Consider the following 21855-nt stretch of genomic DNA (forward strand, 5'->3'; position numbering starts at 1 on the left):
TTTGAATTTTCAGTTGATGGTCTCATGAGAAAATTCAGCTTGGAAAAACAAATAAATAAAAAAGTATCATAGAAATCAATAGATCTTCATATGACCAAATGTGAACTTTGCTATAAGCTACTGTACAGTTACTGTACAAATGGAAACATTTCTATTTCCTTCTGAAACTGTATGATTCACAATGCTGATTTTTACAGCTCTGCTATGCTTTTTTGTTTCAGGTGAGAAACTCGTTATCTCATGTTATCAGTAGGGTATATGTCACTATGATATCTATTGCACAAATACAAGATACACAACTTGTGCTGTTGAGAGTCAAAGAATGTACATTAAATACAAATCCAATAATCTCCTGTTAGTCCAGATAAAATATGACCACGATTTAGTATTAGTCCAAGTGGGATGACCAAGATTTAGTAGTAGTCCACTGAAATGGTTACCAGCAATTACAGTACAGGCTGTCCACAATTAATATTGATAGATGCACATTTTTCTAATCCCTTTCTTTGATTGGATGCTAATCTTTCCACTCACCCTCTGAGTCTGAAACATTAATGGCTTCAATATAGGCACTGCATCTGGAGTTCATCTTTGAACATGATATTGATGGCTGCAGTTTCTTCCTTATCCTTGCTAGCAGAAGTAAAACATAGATGCTGACGGTTCCTTTCTCTAGGATCTGTGTATGTTTGTTAGCATAGTCTATATATAGCTCTTTTATTTCTTGAGACTGCAGGGTAAGTTGAAATTTACTGTAGGCTGTGTTTCACCTATGTTGGATACTTTTGTGATGGCCATAAGTCTGTTAATAGCTAGCAGCATACTAGTGACCTGCCTACAGCCTGAGCACCATAGTATGATTCTGTGCCTCGGTGTTCAAGGCATCTGCTCTCATCTGGTTTTTCTACTTCTCTATCCTGCTTTTTATTGCAGGCTCATAGATATGTAATCCTGCAGAAAATAACAACATGCTAGTTCCAGAAGGCAGCAATTAGTTATAAAACACATTATAACAAGCAACAGTGCAAAACTAACCAAAAGGTAAAATATACTGGAACGAGTGTAATAATCAGCAATAGATTACCTAGGTAAATAATAGTAACACTATGTAACTGCCAAAAAAGTTAGGCAATTGTTCATAGTATAAAGTACAAAATAAGCTAAGAAAGATCTTGAGGTGAGCCAATCTAAGACAAATGCACAAATGTTCTAGGGCTTGAGCTATTAGCTTAACGAGAAGCTTGTGTCCTATTACAAGCAATGACATTTTACTTTTACCAGGCTTTAAAGCTGCAACTTGAATGTCATTTAAGGCTAAAGCAAGTACACAAAACACTGTATATGAATTGGCGCATCTGCAATTGCTCAGAGTAGTGTTGGCATTAGGTGGACCTTCAGGCCTTATATCTGCAGGACCTATATTTTGAGGAGGCTCCTCTGCTAGGGACATGGTTTTCTAATCACTCCAATGGCCATGCAAATTAAATTGGGCGTTGTTTTTTTATTTTTTTTATTTTTTATTTTTTGGTCCAAAATACAAATGTAATTGTACTGTATTTCTCAAAGCTTTAACTGTCACAGCATTTATAGCGTCCTGTGATGCCCACCACATCAAACCATTTAAAATCTGTGAGAAAAAGAAAATTCAGCTTCATTTTGTGTAACGGATGAGTGTTCTGATGTTAGGTCTCTTTGTTAATTCCACTTCTTGATTACAATCTTAGCTAGATTAAACTTTCTAAGCTGTTATGTGATTTATGTGACTGGTATTCATGTTTGGAGTTACAATAGACCAGATCTACAAAAACAGAAGAATAGGTGCTTGGATGCAAGATCCTTGGACAAAATCTTGCATAGCCTCTGCTTTTGTTCTGCCTGTGAACCTCTGGGACTTAGCCCAAGTTTATTCTAAAGCATGTCCACAGTGAAAAATAAAGGATTGTATTTCCAGTCGGAACCTAGTTCTTTTCACTGCTGCTTGATGCAGCTATTCTGTGTATGAGCAGACCAAGACTTGAGTTTATGTTAAATATATGTTGACACAACAGTCAACAGGGAAGGTAGATTAGATTCTGGCTTTGTTTATATTATAATGACATTGACTTTCCATCTTCAGTTTTTTGGGCTGTTTTTGTACAGAAATAAAAATGACTTCAGCCTTATAGTGCAGAGAATATGAGTTTATGTTGCACATTATGCACTCAAACAAGACTATGCCTGATGTTATATTGTGGAAATCAATCGATTTTACCATCTGATCTAAACACATAATCAGCTGGCTGATCTGACTTATCCTGCAGGTCTATCTACTGTTAGATCTAACTAAAGAAAGGGGTGAGCAGTACTGCCTGTTTTAACCTGCTGTTAAAAGTAGCATAAATTCTCAACTGCATACTTGAACTGCTGCAAGGACTGTTGCTACACTGACCAACACCTCTCCTTTTATTATTCTAGATTCATACAACCCAGAGTGTTTTCTGTGTTCCTTCTTCTCATTTTTTCTTGGCCAATATTGACTCCACAAATTTTTCAGTTATGAAGGATTACTTAGGGTGAGGATGACTATGACTGTCATTGGTTGTCATACACTGTAAAAGCACAGTAATGTCAGAATGAAATACAACTCATTTCTGTATTTTGCCAGTTATACTCTGAGGAGTTTTTGTTGTTGTTACTAAAAGTATCTCTTCTACAGTTCTACGTACTCAGAGTTTTTCAGCTAAACTTTTTTTTACAGGAAAATGAAGTTCATTGCTTTTGGAGAACACCTTGCATTTGCAATTCTGTGGACCACAAGTAAAGATACTTTTTCATTTGTTCTAAGGAAAATTTCCCCTGGAAATTGACAAGTGGAACTTGTCTTGAAGTTACAGTCTTATATAGTGGTCAGCGAAAAACAGAAATGGAATGGTAAGAGAGCCATCCTGTGGAACACTGTGAAACACACAGACGAGACAAATCAGAACCAAATCTGGGATGGTTCTGTCTTCTTGATTTTGTGATATTGAGTGTTGTCCTTTGTGTCCAAACCTGTGTATGCTACTAAATGCCAAATTCCTTTACTTATTGTGTTCATTTTAAATAACCAATTTTCCCAAAAATGTGCAAAGTTTTCAAGGTTAAGATAAGGAGCTGCATTTTTTACAATATAAATTCGTCTAAGTTTCATACACTGAACTCCTTTCTTTTTGAGTTTAGTTTATAAAATGAAAATGAGGTTGGAAGATGTTAATTCATCCCTTTAATTTCTATTTTGAAGTAAAGTTTTATTTTAATTCGTTTGTAGTTTTAGGTGTTTGAAATTTTCACTTACAAGTTTCCAAATTATTCATTAGGGATTTATTTAGAATCTCAGTTACAGATTATTTATGGATGGTTTTAATGGGCTTGTTCACTTACTAGAGTAAACTGAATAGTCAGCTGCATTTCAGTGCTTATAGCAGCAGAAGACCTTCAATCTAGAGTAGTTTAGATCACAGCTCAAGGAGTAGGGAGAAATTGCCACTCTTTCCTTAGCTTCAAAAAAATATATTAATTGAAAATAAAATGGACATCTTAATTACCAATAACATAGCAATTGTTGATGTTTTCTTTTCTCTGATGATAATTTTATTTCTTGGTTTTGCTCCTTGTTTTTTTGTTTTGTTTGTTTGGGATTGATTTTGGAAGTATTAGCAATAAATTATCTCTTGCCTGTGCTGGTCTTCTTTGTGTGTTGTGGGAGGAAACATCAACAAATAAGCCTCCTGCATTGATTTCTAGCAGAACTGATAGCAGTAATCCAAAACCTATCCTAAACCTATTCTGTTTGTAAAAGTCTGTGGGATGAAGAATTCAGCCTTTATAATAACACTTCATAAAATAATGGATAATTCAGGAACATGGAAACATCACTTTCCATGATGAAGCTAATAAATAAAATGTTCAAACTAAAATGAATGCTCGATTGTAGCATATATTTCATTAAGTTAGATTTCCTGTTAGAAATTCATCAGTTTTAAAGATTTACTGTGACAATATGAGCAACTTAGAACCAGCTCTCATAGCCTTTTCCAGCATCTAAAGCAAAACTGGGCATGTCTCTCCATCCAGGGACTCAGATTTTATACCATTTTCCCATTCAATTATCAGCTATTATGAAGAATCTTTTCCTAGACTTTGGTTATGTGGCAGCAACAAGCTGTGTTTGTTTAATCCTGTTGCTAAATTTACCAGCTACCTGACTTATGCTTATAGTGTACCCTGAAGAAGAGATGCTTTACCAGATCTTCAGCCCTTGAAATCATATTTCACTTAGGCACCGATTTTCAAAATATGTTGGTTTCAATTCAGCAATCAAAATTGCTTTTGAGTTTTTTGTCTACTTCTGGTTTTCTGCCAAATTGCAGGCTTCAGCATTGTATGGTCATGCTTTAAGCAGACTTATTCTCTTGTTGCTGTATTACAGTCTCATTCAAACAGAAGAGGACTGAAGTACAGTATTGACTCTGCTGCTGATCTAGCATGGTGTTCAAGAAGCACAGCAGTTACTAGGAGATCTAAGACATCATAATTCAGAGTAGCATTTATGGCTTTCTCAAGTCTACCTCTGCCAGTATTACTAGGTTCCAAATCAAAAACCTCTGAGTTATTTCTTCTTAGTTCCAACTCCCAATCCTGACATTCCACCCGTAGCACTTTACTATTGCAAATGTCTTTTAAAAATGTGTTATTCATTTTAGTTATTTAGGCCAAAGTGTAAGTAACATGAAAAGCAGCAGTGTTCAACATTCAAACCTAAGTAAACCAATGTCAGTGGTACTACTGTGTTCAGCTGTACAGCTGTACTTGTTACCTTTAAATGCAGCTAAGCTTTAAGATTCCAGAACAGAAGGAGGAGGGTTTGGGGTTGTTCTTCTATTAAGGTCAGTGGAGCTCATTACAACTCCAATTATAACATAGATTACCTTAGTAACATTTGTATTTTCTACATACATGCTATATAGATGAAAGAAGCAGCCCTAACGCTGGGCAATGACGCTTGGTGTCATAACCACACAGAAGTACTGAGATGTATCTTTCAGGGAGCCAGGAACTCACTAAAAAGCACAGCACTGTTGTGTATGAGGTCAGAGCTCATGTTAGAATCTCTCACTCAATAAACAGCCTTCATCTACAGATGGGTAGCTTGCATGATAACTTTTTCCTTCATAATAAGGTTATTTTAATATTAGCCCTTTATTTATGAACACCTTGGTGCACAGCCAGTGATTTCTTTTGTTTACTAACTGCACATCCCACTGTGGTATTATTGGGTGTAACAATGGAATTACACTAATATATCCATGGATTCTGGCACTGGCAGCTTTCTAGACAAACAGTAGTCCTGCTCATTAGCACTAATACTACAGAGCTGCCATCAAAACACTCCTGCACTAACCCTGTGCTGGCAGTAGAAGAATTGTTTCTCGACAGCTTACTTCATCCTTGTTTCTAGAAAATATTATCAGAGTTGTGAAAACATGAAGTAGCTCTTCATATTTATTTAGTAGTTTAGTCTGTGGTCAGAACTGGGTTCTCATTGAGACATTACTCAAACATATTTTGTTTAGACTACTATTTTAGGTGCAAGATGACGAAAGAATGCAACTGATAAAAAAGAAGGGAATTACAGGCAAGAAAGGACAAGGGTTATAGAATGTTTCTGTGTTTGAACTCCTGTCTTCTGTTGAGCGTTATGTTTGTGAGTTTTGATACTCTTTGCATGACTTAAGAGAAAGCATAGGGAGTAATGTCCTGGACTAAACAACTAGAAACTAGATGTCTATTTTACACAAGCCAGGCTTTAAAACTCATCTGATCCCTTTGATTCCCATAGATGTTACATTGCTAGTGAGTAACTTTCAATAGCTCGAGGTAAATTCCTGTCCTTTGAAATCCAGTTTCAAAGTTAACTTTGAATGATGCTGTTAAACTCATGGCATTGCCAGATGGAAGCTGAAAAAAAAAAAAAAAAGGACAAATACATTGAAATTATTCTTAGGCTATAAATGAAAAAAATCATAATCATGAAATTAGAAATTGGAGATGACTAAAAGACAAAAGAAGATGTAGTCATATTGTCTATTTTCCCATAAAAATACTTGACCCTGTCCTGCCATTAAGTCTGAGGACTGAAGGACAAGGCACACAAACTTCAGTGTGACACCAAATACACCGACACTTAGGTTTCCAGATGGTTTATAATGAAGACATGATGTGTATTTATTTCCGTGTCAGTTCAATCTTACACTTAAAATTAAAGTAAAATTGTTTTGACATACCTTTGTGACTTCTTTAAACCATGGTTTGCCCTTATTTGAGAATGTACTTTGCTGTGAAGAAATGGCTTGGGGTCAGATCCAGCCAGTTTAAGATGTCCTTTTTCTCAGCAGACAGATTTTTAGGCACAGTTAATGTAGGTAACTCTTCTGTTTGTTAGATTTCTAGAAAGAGGAAGGAATTGCATATGGAGTCACACTACCCTTTCCATGCTTTTTATTTTCACATTTTTACCTGACCTGTCTCCATTTTGAATTTTTCAGTACGTTTCTAATTCCATACTGTCACTTTGTCTTCCTCTGTTCTCTTTCTCCATGCTTCTCTCTCCAGTTTCAATCCATTTTCTAGACTTCCTCGACTCTTTTTTTCCATATACTTCTCACATTCAGTCTCTGTAAAACACCTTAGAATGCCTTTATTAACAAACTGACAGCAAAGAAATATTCAGCAATGTTTTAGTTTTTTTTATCAGTGCCTGCTGGTCAATTCAGGTACTTTCCTTGAGACCAATTAGGCTTGAAGCCCACCACTATGGCTACTTGACGAGAGTACTGAACATCTTATTGCTTTCTCTTTGTAAATATTTTTACAGAAAAGCTGTGAAAATGACATTTTTCCTGTTACCACCTAATGGTACAGCCTTAACGCTGCAGAAAATGTGATGTTTTTGGGTAAGATCTTCAATATGCAGAAGAGAAATCTGTTTATTTCAAGAAGTAATTGATGTGATAGTCATTTGTACAACATCTGGAATCTAGGCACCATTTTTAGCCAGGTGTACTGGATCTTATAATGGGATTTTTGATGTACATTCTGATACTTTAAATAGAATTGAACTTATTTTTTATTTTTAAAAAGTGCAGTGGAGGAAATCCTGGCAGAACTGACCAGACTTCAGTGCAGTGGGATGTACCTGCTGTTTTTTCTGTTCCTTCAAATACCAAGAACATTATCACAAGAAAAACTACAACACATATAATCAGGAAGAATGCAGTAGCTTTTAAATTGCCCTGACAGGATATATTGCTTTACTTTTTATTTTCCAAATGAACATTTCTTCTACATACAAAGCTTTCTGCTCTGAAAGAAGTGCATGTTTTGTTTTGAGTTTTCCTGAAGACGGAATCTGCTTTGCCAGTGAATTTATCTCCCCTCAGGCTCAAGCCCACTTGCAGTCACGAATGCATTGTGCCTTGGGAGGAAATCAAGGCATTTCATTTCATGCGCTTTTATGTGGTTCTTCTGTGGCTCTTCTATGTGGTATGTTTGCATAGTTTGCACTGCACGCTTTGCTGTTTGGAGTAAATATTCTGTCAGTTGTAACATGTGGAAGCTGCCTGAGAGTCATGATATAATGTAATTTAGATTGGAAGGAACTCCTGGAGATCATCTTGCCAAGCTGCACACTCAAAGCAGGTTTACCTTCAGTATTTGGTCAGACTGCACGTGTCCTTGTCCAGTCAAATGTTGGAAAGCTCACAAAGACTGCTTGAAATTCTACATGCATATCTTTGTGATTTTCAGATTATTTTTGTAATTCACAGGCAGAAAGGCCCTTGCTACTACTCGTGACTACTGCTTTGGTCTTTTTGTCGTACACTCTAAGGAAAAGTTTGTTTCTGTCCTTTCCACAACGCCTCCAGGTGAAGACTTTTAAACTTCTCACCTCCAGGATTCTCCTCCCCAGGCCTCGCCTGCCCTGGGCATGCACCAAGTCTCTCATCTTTGCTCCAGTTTGTACTGGGAAACCCAAAAGTGAGAATAGCATTCCTGATGTGGCCTTGAAAATGCTAACAGAGAGAAACCCTTCCTTTGACATGCTTGTCAGCCTTCTCCTGTCACTCCAGACAGAAGATCAGATGGAATTTAGTTCCGCTGTGGGAAGAAAAGCTGAATGTGCTCGGCTTTCTGCTGCTGAGATCTTTTTGCTGGCTTGCTGATGCACAATCTAGGTACAAGTTTACCACTGCATTCCTGCAGACCACGAGATGGTGCCAGAGACCGTCGGATCTCGGTGTATTCCTGTGGGCCCGCCCACCGTGCCCGCGCACAGCCCCCGCAGCGCGGCGGGAGCGCCGAGGAGCGGAGCTGTGGAGTCCGGCTCGCCTGAGCTGCTCCCGGCAGGGGGGCTGTGAGCAGTGCTGCCCAGCAGGCGCGAATTGCAAAGGCGTTTAACCTGTCTACGGGTTCTTTGGTTAAACAAACTACGGATGAATGGAAACAAAACCAAGAAGGCAGTTTTTTGTAAAATCTCCATTGATGCTCACACTGTAGTTCAAAATATGTACTTAAAATCTATGCTGAATATAGAACAGTGTTCTGTCAACCTCAGTGGGGAAATGTGAGGTTCGTGTATCAGTAAGTCTCCCCATGCTAATGTGTCTATTGAAATCTAAGGCAGCAACAGGACAAGGGGCAACTGGTAAAAAAACTGCTACGCAGGCAGTGCCAACCATTATGAGGAGGAACTTCTTTACTGCGAGGGGGGCAGAGCCCTGGGACAAGCTGCCCGGCGAGGCTGTGGAGTCTCCCTCTCTGGATATATTCGAGACCCACCTGGAAGCTTCCCTGTGCAACGTTCTGTAGGGAACCCGCTTTAGCAGGCAGGTGAGTGCAATGATCGCCAAGAGGTCCCTTTCAACCCATAGGGTTCTGTGATTCTGTGCGGTGGTGATGCCATCACATGTCCCATCAAAGAAAAAGGGTGACTTCCAGCAAGAACAGCTAGAGGGCTGGTGACTTCGTGTCAGAGAGGAGGAGAGAGAATCTTTGTCTATTCCTTTATTGTGCTACTGATTAGAGTTAACAGAGTAGATGGAAGCGTACATAGTATTTGATAGTGTTCCTTTAATAGAAAATGGTTATTTTGAATTAATTACAGGTTTTACGAGTTTTAGTACAGTTGTAACCACACTCAAGCTAGGTCATTAGCTTTTGTTCCAAGTGTAAAAACATTCATTAGACTAACAATTTCTGATTTTGATATATAGTTCATAATCCATGGTTGTCCATAATGAAAGTAATATGTAAAACAGTGCATAGAAGCCATGTATTTCAGGCCTAGCAATGTTGGGAACCAATCTCATGCTTTAATGTACAACAGTTGATCCTAAGCAGACTTCAATGCAGTGATCTTTCTGCCAACCTTCAGTGTTTTTCTACTGTGAGTGACCATTCCCTTCTCCAAGGAAGAAAGAAATCCAGTCTCTGGATTAATTAGCACATAGATCCTAGGTAGGCGCGGTCACCACTTCTTTATACTTTTTTTCCTCCCCCTTGGATTAACTAGCATGAGAATCACATTATTAAGTTATGTTCTTTTACAAATTTTATTCTAACAGGTCACAAATATGTTCAAAGTACCAGAGGCCCATGAAGCTACACATGAAGAACACTTGTATTAAATTATTTTCCTTCAAACAGAACCCATTATTTTCTATTAGGCACAGCTTTTGAAGTGCAGAAAAGCAAAACTAATATATTTATATTAGTATTTTAATAATTATCATATCCGCAAAGTAAAAGCTTAAGAATATCTGCCTCATTTTGAAAATAAACTGCAAAGTAGTAATTATATTTCATATTCAAATGTTAGACACACTGGATAAATATGTTTTTTTTTCCCCACTGTAAAGCAAGGAGGCTATATTTTTAAAAAGAACTCACTGGCATTAGTTTTTTAGCTTTAGTTTTTAGTAGTATTTAGTAGTTTTAGATTTAGTAGTATTTATGTCTAAATAAAGGTAATATATGCTTTCTCCCTTGTCTGTTACTTGTTCAGATTAGTTGGAAGCTGAAAACGTCAGTTTACAGGTTTTGCAAGTGCAAAGTAAGAGTCTGGGAAAGATGAATATCCATGAAGTGTTGATCTGATTTCTCATCACAGAGCTTTATTTATTATTATCTGAAAAAAAAATTGTCAAATAACATTTTGACTTTATATCTTGAGTCTACAACTTCACAAAACTACCACTGCTGATATCCAGTAAGGATTTAAAGTATTTTTAAAAATCTTGTTTTTAAGGTAGATGGTAGAAGTGCAGCATTCTACATTACAGCCATAATCTAAGCTTTGACTACAGAACAGAATCAGTGTTCACGGAGTTTGAACACATTTTTTGCAGACATCAGCAAAGGTATTTTATCAGTATGCTTCATGCAAGCTTTGTGATGTGTTGTAGCAATTTCATCAGCTGTTGTGACTGAGTAAGGTGATATCCTTACCATAGGCAAATACCAGACTGTCTCAGTCAAATTATTGCACCTAATACACCATTTAATTCATTGTTTGTATAGCATAATAGATTATTCTAAATAACTTACTTCTTATGTAACATCTGCTGTAGTCAATATAGAATTGTAGAAGCACAGAGTCATAAAATCAGAAAGACCTCTAAGATCATCCAGTACAACCATTCGCCTATCATCAATATATTCCATTAACTATGTAGGTTTTCTCATTGTCACTGTTGTTGGGATTGGGCTGTTCTTGTGTTTTTGTTTGTTTCCCACCCACTGACTTCAGTGAACACTTAACAGATCTAGAAGCCACAGGTACTGCTCACAGGTAGAATACTCAGAAGCTCTCTTCTGTTCTATCAGCAGAGGAAGCAACAAAATGATTTTTGCTGTTCCAAATATAGTAGTCCAGCAGTGAAGCACCACACTGCTATTACTGAAAGAAATATAATATTGCCTTGTTGTAATGCACACAAATTGGATTGGCTGATGTTAGGATTCACTGGCAGTGAACGGCCATGGCAGGACTGTTTCACTGCAGCTAAGCCACAGCACCTTGCACAGGTGTATGACACCTAGCATTCATACAAATATGTTCCCAAATGCATTGTGTTAAAGAAAAGTGCCACCAAATGGCAGTGGGACTGCATGCACAGCAACTGAGAACCAGACTTCTAACACCTAATGTGTACAGTTTTGTTTTGTTTCCTCTTCAATTCAATGCGTTTTGTGCCTCGCAGAGTGCAATGCATGTGTTCTAAGGAACAGCATCATCCTCCTAGAATTGTGAATCATTAAGGTTGCAAAAGACCCTTAAGATTATCAAATCCAACCCTGATTCACAGGACCCTTTGCTGTAAGACTGCTCCTCTGATGTGGTATGTGTTTTTTTCAGTTCGCTTACTCACTTCCAGTTTATTTAGTCATTATGAAATTTGCAGCCAAGCACTGACTGCACTTCCCCTGAGGCCCAGTTGAGGCTGCAGTGCTGCCAGGCTGAGTGCATGCACTCTCTGAGCTGCCAAGCCCTGACCTCCTCCCCTGCTCTCCTTGAGATGAGGGACACTTTCCTCAGCTTTCCCACAGCTACTTGGTCAGTACACATACATATACATTTAATGACTTCTAAATGCAAGTTCACTGCAAGTTCAGATAAGCTTGTAAGAAAACTATTTTTTTAAAGTGGAATATTTACACTGTGGAAAGCTACTCTTTTCCATGCCTGTGCGTGAACCTTTTTCCCCTGTCCTTGAAATATACCCAACGTACTTTTCCCCTTCAGGGAGAATTCAGCTTCTGAAGTCCATAATTGTGCAGGTACAATATGAAGGGATTAGTTACTGTTTTTCAAATTTAGCCATTATCTCTTCCTATTGTAAGTACAGAAAGAAAAGATGCTACTCATACAAAATGGTGATTGAAACAACAAAAAAAAAGAAGTAAAAAATAAGGCAAAATAGAAATGTGTTAACCTGAACCTCTTGCCCTCTCTGTACAGATTGTGATAGGAGCAGTATTGGCACTCAGGCCATTCAAAGGTAGAAAAAATAATTTTTCTAAAAATATGTCACCTTGAAGACAAAGTTTCTCTCCCCGTCAGGGTCATCATGATCCAGCTTGCGTATGTCAAGTGAGTGATCATTCACGTGCAGAAAGTAATTTGTGTCTTCATAGCACTGGAACTTCACCGAATCTCCTTCAGAATGCATGATGAAAAAGTGATTATCTTCCTTCAGCTATGAGAATACACAGTGGAAAGAACACAAGTTATTTTATAAAGCTTTTCTTTATGGTCCAGTATGTTATGAAAGTTCAGGGATATTGCTATCTTGGTGTATATTAAATGGTTTTCTCCGTGACATTTATTTTCCAGTGTTCATCATAAATATTACTAGATCTTCCTAGAAGATCTAATCATTTGGTTTATATTCTATGAGGAATGAAAACAGAACAATACCTGCTTCCCTCAAAGGACTGAGTGCTTCCAGAACTGCAATTGCATTCCTCTGCTTCCCAAAAAGACCAGTGCAGGTTTGCTCTGCACTGTGCCAGTTATTGGAATAGTATAGGATTTTCTCCTGGTCATTTCCTTACCTCAGGCCTTCCAGGTCAGCTGCCAGTAGATACAACATGTCAAGTGACAGCTTCCCTTGCCTATTTTGTTATTATCTGAATATGACAGTGTTTATTACTCTCAATAAAACCTGGTTTATTAGGTACCATTTGTACACATCTCAGGTCTCCAAGAAATCTTCTTCTAAGATCCATCTTAAGAAGGAATAGCTATTGTCCAGGCAGCTTCTTGGTAAGACTCAATGTGTGTAAGCTCTCCAGGTGCTCCTGAGTGGGGATGAAAAATGTTACCAGAAGACATCACTGGAAAGAGGAAAGGTAAGAGATAATCCCCAGACTCATCAGCTCTGGAGTCCATCAGCCTTTTGAAATAAGCAATGAGAACTCTGATAAAGTCAGAGGAGATGCTAGGCCTGCCCAAAAAAAGAAAGAAAGAAAAAAAAGAAAAAAAAAAGAAAAGAAAGGCTCGGGATAAGGCTCAGAGAAAGAGTAGTCAACAGTTCCAACTATGCTGGAGATTCCAGCAAAGAGCACCTTGCCATAGAAAGAGAAATGTGCCTTTTCAGCCCAACTGACAAGAAAGGAAAGAATATGCCCTGTGGTTACTGTAGAGCACAGAAAGTGAAACGTGAGGATACACCTCCTGTATTAATGAAGCTACAGTGGAAAGCAGCTAAAAAGTCTTGTCCTGATAAAACAGACTGACAGCACAGTATTTGCAGCTTCAAGCCAAAATTTATGTTCTAAAAACAGGAAAGCTGAGGAAAGTTTGTCATTAAGAAAAACACCTTCTGGTAACTTGAGAATGAAAACTGTAAAATGGAACTGTATATTTAATGAAAGAATCTGATGGATTCATAGAGAGGTTGGAGAGAGAAGACCCTGGGGAGAATAGAGAGAGAGAACTAGAAGCAAGGAGAGGAATTAGTGTGTGCCGTGTAGAAATTCATCCTACAAATATGAATAGCAAGGGGCACTCAAATGAGATGGAACAATACCTGCTTAGCTGCATGAGGTGATAGAAAATCAGGTGGGGAGACCATCAGAAGATGGTTTGGGTAATTATATGTGTGGGTGGGAGAGAGCAGCTGTGTGCATGAGCAGCCACTGCTGGAAGTGCTGACTCAAGAGTGCGAGATGCTACAGTTCTGACTCTGACACTGAGGAATATTTACAACTACGTTCTACGCAAGAAAGCAGGAACTGGGTAATTTTCCATTATGGCCTGCTAGGAAGGCAGATGACAAAACCCAGAGAAAGACTTCTTCCAAACAGTTCTTTCTGAGGTTATCTCATACTACATCCAGAAAACAGCTCCTGCTGCAGCAGGCACAATCATTCGTACGATTTAGGAAATTAATAGGTGGTTTTCAGTTACAAATCTGTTTCTTTGGCATTGCATTAGAGGAAAAATAAATCTGCAGGTTTGCTTTCATGAAAAAAATACACCTTACTCGTGCCCCACAGGTAAGTCACAGTGCTCTTGTAGTAGCAGCATATGCCCAACATGTGGTGACTCAACAGGTTAAAGAAAATCTGTCCAGGTATGTGAATAATGTTTCAGAGGAAACAGTGTGAGAGAGGAGTACCAATGTTTTAAAATAAATCAGCACAAAAGGATTCAAATGAGGCACAATTAACAAAAGCCCAGGCTGGGTCTAATTGCTGCTCTCTGAAGCAGGAAGCAGTTAAAAGATAAGTGGCTAAAAAGGACAGCTGAAGCAGAGCAACTCGCCATACACCATCATGGTATCTACATGGCATACTATAGCATACTTTTTGCCCCACATGAAACAAGGAAACGTTAATCATCATAAGCAATCATCAGCAACAGCTGATGATAAACAAAATAATAAAACAGAACAGCCATCTCAGCTGCCTCAGTGAAGTCATTGTCCTTGGGAAATATTTCAGAAAAATATGATGCTTTGAGTTGAGAATGGAGCAGGGCTGATGACACACAAGTTGATGGCCCAGTGCTTGCTCAGCATCAGGAAGACTTCTTTTTCTCAAATCCAGCCCCAGGGAGCAGGCTGGACAAGAGGCTGGGAGCAATGCAGCCAGAACAGCTGGCCCCAACCCACCAAAGGGATACTTCACGCCATATGACTTCATGCTCAGCAATGGCGTGCAGAGGACAGTAACACTGAGGGGACTGTTTTGCCTTCCAAGGTGTCTGTTGCTCAGAGAATGGTGATGCTCTCTATGCTGTCAGTTTCTGCTTTGACCGATCTGTTTATGAGAAAGGGAGAGTAATTGTTTTTGCATCACATAGTGTTGTTTGTTTGTTTGATTGCTTTTCCAACCTTCACATATTATACTGTCTTTATTTTGACATAAAAGTCTTCTTATTTCTGTATTTCTCATCTCTCCCTAACCCACTGGTGATGGAATCATGCAAGTGGCTGCTCCAGCACAGCCTTTATCTTACAGCTGGTCCTGTCCTGAAGAGCAGTAGGGCTGTACTTTGACCCTAAGCAGTCAGTTCCAGATGCTGTGCACTTCCCTCCACATGGAAGCAAACTGGCTTATACCTTGCCATCCAAGGGTTTGAGAACAACACTTCAGTGACATCAGTTATAGCATGCACTTTGACTACTGCTCATACTGGACTGTAGGATACCTCTTGCAGAAGAGCTCAATAGTGGTGTGATTTTGTTCAGGCCACTTTGTCTAGGTGCCAAAAAGGACAGCCACAAATTGACCCCAGCCAGCAGCTAGGCACAGTAAATATGGCATTATCACTGAAAATCTACAGTTCTGAACCAAAGTAATTCTGTTGTCCTCACTTCTTGTCAGTTTGGTGCTGTATTTTATTTATCTTAGTCTGTTTGACTGGAACCATGAGTAAGTCTCACAGTAAGGCTATTGATGACTGCATAGCTGCCCTCTGACTCTGTCTTGTTTAGCTTTGCCTAGCTACTCAGTGAATTATAGAAGACCATACAATAAAAACTAGTCTAGTCAGGTCTTAATGGAACCGTGTGAGCAGCCTTTCAGTTCTGGAAAAATGCTGTCCAGCGTTAACAACCTAATAAACCCATCAGGGAACAACCTGAGGAGAAAGAGCCAAATCTAGTGATAGAATTGTTGACTTCAGTCACTGTTTAAGCAAGAATGTCAAGGCAAGAAGGAATTTAGGAGGGGTACCAAGCAAGGAAGGAAATAAAAAAAGAATGAAACTGAAGGAAGACTGAGCACTACTAGTGCTTAACAAAAACTGAGAGTGAGCTGAGAGGCTCACTGTTCTTCTGCCCGTGCCATAAGGATACAGCTCTGACACCATGTGGCTGAATAATTCTGGTCCAGACTTCTGAGGAAAATGTTGATTTGTGAGACAGGATGCAAGAATAAGAAGAGCATCACACGTAACAATCTAGTTGAGCGCATCAGGTCAAATCAGTACATTAATGTAAACAGTGAATACTAAATGACTTGTTTCAACTTCATAACCTTTGCTTTAGAAGAAATGACTGGGGCTAACATTTCCCTAGGCATGCATTACATCAAGTGGCAGAGATTATAAATGGAATCTTACTTAGGCTGGAACAGACAATATTAATCAGCAGGAGAAATACATGAGTGGTTGGAAGCATCCCATTGTTGTCAACATGTCATGTGGGCGTACCTGGAAGCCCTTCCTGTGGTGGAAGGGAGGGAAATAATACTCCACACCTCTTACTACAACCCATTACATACTTATCTGCTTTATGATGTGGATAACTGTGATAAGCAAACTATACTATTGGGTTGGAATAACTGCTGCCCAGTCAATGCTGGGACTCAGCTCCAGGTGGATGACCACCAGTGTGTGCCTTCTGTGAGGGAAGAACAATGTGTACTATGCAAACTTCTCTGCGATTAGCAGCAGAGCACTGTAATACACATTGGTTGTGGTCTGTGTTACCTGCCCACTTCAATCCTCCGTCATTTTTAAGCTTTCATTGCAAACTATTATTTGCCGTTAGAAACTGTTATTATCTTATGATAACAGGCTAAATAATAAAAGATCTTTTAATGAATATTGATTGTTAGCTGTGACTCCACAAGCCTTGATTTCAGAAATGGAAATCTACAGCACAGTGGGAAAATCTTTCTGCTGGTGTAATGGCAGGCTTCAGATTCTCACATTTCTGGTAATTCCACCAGCAGTTTTCCAGTAATAAACAAAATGCCAGTTTTTAGCACTGCCAAAAACTAGCAGACAAAATACCATGTTGTGGTAGAACGTAGCTCAGTCAACCACTTCTGAGCCTGGTGCACTATGGAGGCTTAATTCACTGTATCAGAAAATATTTCTTGTTTAGGGCACTCATAGTAGAAGGTTGACAAGAATTTCGAATTTCAGGCAGGGCAATGGCACTGCCCCTTGGGCATGACCCAACTGCAGGCTACTCATCTCTCTGATGTAGGTAACACTATTTCCTACTTGAGGGTATTCGCAAACTGTGATGGGCAACTCGCTAGCTGCCTTGTAAGTTGTGTAACAAATATGTTCTTAGAATGATTTCTTAATTCTTTCTCTACTATCAACTCTACAGGAAAAGGCATGTCTTCTATAAAAAGGCTTTCAAGATAGAGTTATATCATGCAAGGAAGAGGCTAGAATTTGTCTTAAATATTGTCTGCCTTGATTTTTTCTGCTTTTGTGTAGAACCAAAGAATGTTTCTGGTAGGAACCTCAGGAGAAAAGTAAACTGAAGGACCGAATTGTTTTCTTGCTAGAACTCAGTTAACTAATTATGCAAACAAATGAGGCAATAGATGTGTAGCTTTTACCTTTGAAAGATCATTTCAGAATGACTTCAACAAGAAACTAACTGTAATCTCAAGCTGCCAGAATTCCTTTCTGACTTTGGAGAAATATTAGAAATGATATAAATTTTAGGCTGTGAATTTTAGAAGTTCAGTATTTCAGTCTGTTATTATGAAATTGTGAAAGCGATCTGATCCCTGTTAGCTTTAATTTTCCGTACTGAAATTGGAAATATTGTCTTTTCATCCTTTTGAACGGTCAGCTGGAGCACTGCCGTAATGAAAAATAATTGTTCTCAACATTTTCACGTCGCTTTATTTTCTCTGCGTTAGAATTTCTGTTTAAAATATATTAAAGGACAACTAAAGTATCATCCTTCCCGTGCTTAAAATATTTTATTGTTTCTATCTATAGAAGAAATGACAAAATCAAACTTTGGTCACCAAAATTTGTGAATTTTATACATCACTGCATAAGTGACTTGGCTGCCTGTATAACATCAGATACAGTGTGTTACTCCAGATCCATAGTCATCCACTGACAAAAAAATTCAGTCTGAAAGTGCTCTGGGGGTTGCTTATTTTTAATTTAATTTATATTAAATATTTTGTATTTATTATGATTATTTCTTATTATTATTATCCATATTTTGTGTTTTTATCAACTCAGTAAGCTTTTGATACATGGGGATTCGTTTTTGTTAAAAATATCATTATTCTTACAATTCAAACATTCTCAATCTGCTAATGCACTCATCAGGATTTTCTAGACCTTGCAAAGTGATTTTCATGCAGCATGATTTCTTGTACATCTCCCCACATTTTAGAGAAGCACAATAACACAAAAATCATGTTTTTGTCATTCATGTTGTAATTAAAACTCAGATATTTGGCTTTAGATTGAATAACATATTGTGCACACAAGCCAACTGGAGAAGTTGTTCACATTGTCTTTTTCCTGAGGAAAATGCTAAAAATAAGTACATAAACGTTCATTTCATGGGTAACAAAAAAAATGTACTTAGCTGCCTTTTTTTTTAATTTTTTTTTTACATCTATGTTTGCTTATGTTCTCTCTCATACATACGCTTTTATTAATTGATCATAATTATATACCTTTTTGAAGTCAAGACCTCTCTTCTTGCACGTTTTCCTGTTGCTTTTTTCCACTGAAGTGTGATCTGGCTCGGAACAGCATCCCTTTAAAACCTGTGTTTACAACCATGGAAATTGGTAATTTTGCCTCCACATTTTCCACTTCTAATGCACAAAATGCTGTATTAATTCTAATTTTTTTTTTTTCCCCCAAAGCTCACTTGTACTTAAACTTCAGTTATCTGAGATGAATAAGTTTTTAAGTTCTCAAATATATTATGAATTGGATTGGAAACAAACATCAAGAGAAAATCCTACAAACTGTTCAATGCCAGGATTCTATTTTGCAATGCAGCTGAGATTGCAGCATGCCATAACCGAATACAAAAGAAATCATTGCAGATAAGGAGCACTGTCATCCTCACAAGATTTCCTGTCAAAAACAAAGAATTATTCACATTCTGTTGGAAACAGAACAGTCAGTTATCTTTCCAAAGCTTTTACATGCTTGGGGGATAGCAAGGACATCTTATGCCATTTTTGGTTAAGAGCTGCTCTTAGTCACACTAAGAGATGTAATCTGCTATTATTCCATACTTCTGAAACAGGAGTTGGAGCAGTAAAATCTATTAGCACTCAACACTCAGTTCTTTCTCCGATTTGGTGGAACACCTTTCATATCATTAATTTATGAAAAATTATCTCTGAAACAGAAAAGATCTTAAAAAATAAATACTCTTCCAAGGAAAGTAAAAAAAAAATTCCGATGTGGTAATATGCTGTAAACATGATTAATGTATCTTATAAAGCATATTTCCAAAAAAATTTCCATTTTCTGGAAAGTCCTGAAATGAAAAAAAGAAAAGAAAAACACAGAATATTTATTCAGAAAAAGACATTTAGAGGGCTGGAGCACCTCTCCTACGAAGAAATATTGGGGGAACTGGGCTTGTTCAGCTTAGAGAACAAATGTCTGGGAAGACCTCACTGTGGCCTTCCAAAATTTGAAGGGAGCATATAGACAGGAGAGGGTATGTCTGTTTACAAAGGTGGATAGTGAGACAGGGGAGGTTTAGGTTAGATAGTAGGAGGAAGTTTTTCACACAGAGGGTGGTGACGCACTGGAACAGGTTGCCCAAAGAGTCTGTGGATCCCTGGAGGCATTCAGGGCCAGAGTGGATGTGGCTCAGAGCAGCCTGGTCTGCTGGTTGGTGACCCTGCACATAGCAGGGGGTTGAAACCAGATGGTCCTTTTCAACCCAGGCCATTCTATGATTCTATGATCATTCCTTATCTTGGTATAACTTGGGGAAACAGAGTTCAGATCTTTCCCCTGCCGTAAAGGTTAAATTCTTACACGAAATTCTTCCTCAGACAGATAGTGAGGTTTGTAACCTGAGCATACCACAGGGAAATCTGACCTTGACTGCTCTTCCCACTATAAATAAACTACAAAGACTGAAGAAAATGGGAATGCTCTGACAACAGATTCTTGTAAATCAGGCTGATAAGGAGAAAATAATTCCCCTCTTAAACTCACCTTGTTTCAGTGCAATATCCCAAGCCCAATTATTTTTTGCAATAATCTATTTTATATATTTGTCTGGATAGCTGAGAGGGAGGCAGTCAAGTTATGCAGGGTGGAAAGTGATAAGGAAAGGAAAACCAATTCAAAAAGGACTGTGGGAGAAATTGTTCTAGAGAGGGAAAGAGCATTTAAAGTTACAAATTAAACTACTTCTTACCTTCAGGCAGAGTTGATTTTCACCCTTGCTCAACAGCACAAATTCATTACACTTTAATCGCTGCATGAGGACCACCACGTTTTTAGAGTTTGGTTTTCCTAGAAGAAGAATTGCAGTAACATGTGTATCACTTCATAAAATGAAGCACAGATGAAAGCAGTAAAGCAGACAACATTCAGATTGGCTTTACACTGATAGGGACAGGAAGAAAAACAAATACAATCACTCAGTAAGTCTTTCCTCTGAAAAGTATTTAAAGTCTATGACTTCATGACAATTTAAACTTAATTTCTCTCCGAAAAAAAATTGAATATGGATAAAAAAAATGATACATGGAGTATCAGATGTATGTGAGTATAAGTACGCTTATATACATAAACTCATCAACTGTGAAGGCACATTCACATTATTATGGTTATTAATGGGTATATGATATTATTACAGGTATACAGGATACTGGTTTATATCATACACCTGACCATGCACACGCCCCTACAGAAAATACCCGATTTTTCTGTTTTATTTACTGGGTACTTTGTTGGTTAAAATCTTTCCACTGTCAGTGGGTGCACTGGATACAATTCCTTTCTGAAAACATTGTTTTCTCAGCTGCAGGAAATAAGTGTATACAACATGGGATAATTTTCAATCTGATAAAACAAACACTGCCTTTGGATGGTTCAAAGTTCCAGATCCAGAAAAACAAAAAACAAAGCTACTTTTTGTCAACTATTATGTGACGCAAAAGCGTTAGCTAGCAAATAGCACTACCTGCCATAAATATCTGCCTTGAAGATTTATTTAAAATAACACTACTTGTGCTAAGAAAAAACACGAAAAACCAAACCAAACCTAAAAAACTTATTTTTTAAGACCTTTTTTGTATCAGGGATAATTTTTTTCATAAATTAATCATATGAAAGGTGTTCAAATCAGAGAAAAAAAACTACATGTCCATCACCACAGCAAATGAATACAGAGCATACAGAGTTACAGAGGTTAGTAATTAACAGCTTTAACAGCTGCAGTTAAAGAGTTGTGGTTTTTTTCTTGTCACTGAGGATATTTTTCAGCCTTTGAAGGTTATTCTGAATCAGCAGAACATACTAATTCCACTGGAACTATTTTATGTTCCCTAATCCTACATATTATTTTAGCTAGCCTTTCTTACCCTAGCTATAAAGCTCTGTAGAAGTCTTCCGAAGGAATTTTGTCTGAACCAGTAACAGCATTGAAAGGGCATAAAAATCCTTGATAAAATTTGAGTTGCACTTCAGCACATTGTGCTCAGTTTGCATACTTATAAATACATTTGATGAATGTAACATCTGAAAGTCTTCCCACTTCATTACGTGCAGATTCACCAGTTCAGACTACCCCAGTCAGTTGTCCAGCATCAGCTGTAGCATATAGGTGGCACATGAGCTGGCAAGAGATATTTCATACCCAAGTCATAACTGTGTTCTGACTGAAGGGAGATGAACTGTCTAAATCATGCCTGATAAACGTGACAAATGGGCTATTGGATAGATGGCTGCTGCTAGCCAAAGTAAGGAAGTTTTCCATGATTTTGTACATGCTGCTTCCACTCTCTGTTGGGCTGTGGTTGAGCTATTTATCTTCTCTGATTTCTAAAACCAGAGTCTTA

The 21855-nt window shown here is 38.0% G+C and overlaps 1 protein-coding gene across 1 annotated transcript in view; it reads right to left on the bottom strand.

Moving 5' to 3' along the window:
• Positions 1–3543: 3543 nt before the first annotated feature.
• Positions 3544–21855, bottom strand: part of LOC128089261 (uncharacterized) — a 33249-nt gene continuing 14937 nt past the window's right edge. Inside the window, exons 5-9 of the mRNA XM_052700487.1 lie at positions 20208–20305; positions 18484–18576; positions 12111–12275; positions 6303–6464; positions 3544–5976 (exon numbers count right to left, since the gene is read on the bottom strand). Coding sequence (XP_052556447.1) covers positions 6432–6464; positions 12111–12275; positions 18484–18576; positions 20208–20305 — 389 coding nt within the window. The 3' untranslated portion in view covers positions 3544–5976; positions 6303–6431. The remainder of the gene's footprint in view (positions 5977–6302; positions 6465–12110; positions 12276–18483; positions 18577–20207; positions 20306–21855) is intronic.

Source organism: Tympanuchus pallidicinctus, unplaced genomic scaffold (assembly GCF_026119805.1).
Source record: "Tympanuchus pallidicinctus isolate F22 unplaced genomic scaffold, pur_lepc_1.0 scaffold4, whole genome shotgun sequence".
Lineage (NCBI taxonomy): Eukaryota > Metazoa > Chordata > Aves > Galliformes > Phasianidae > Tympanuchus > Tympanuchus pallidicinctus.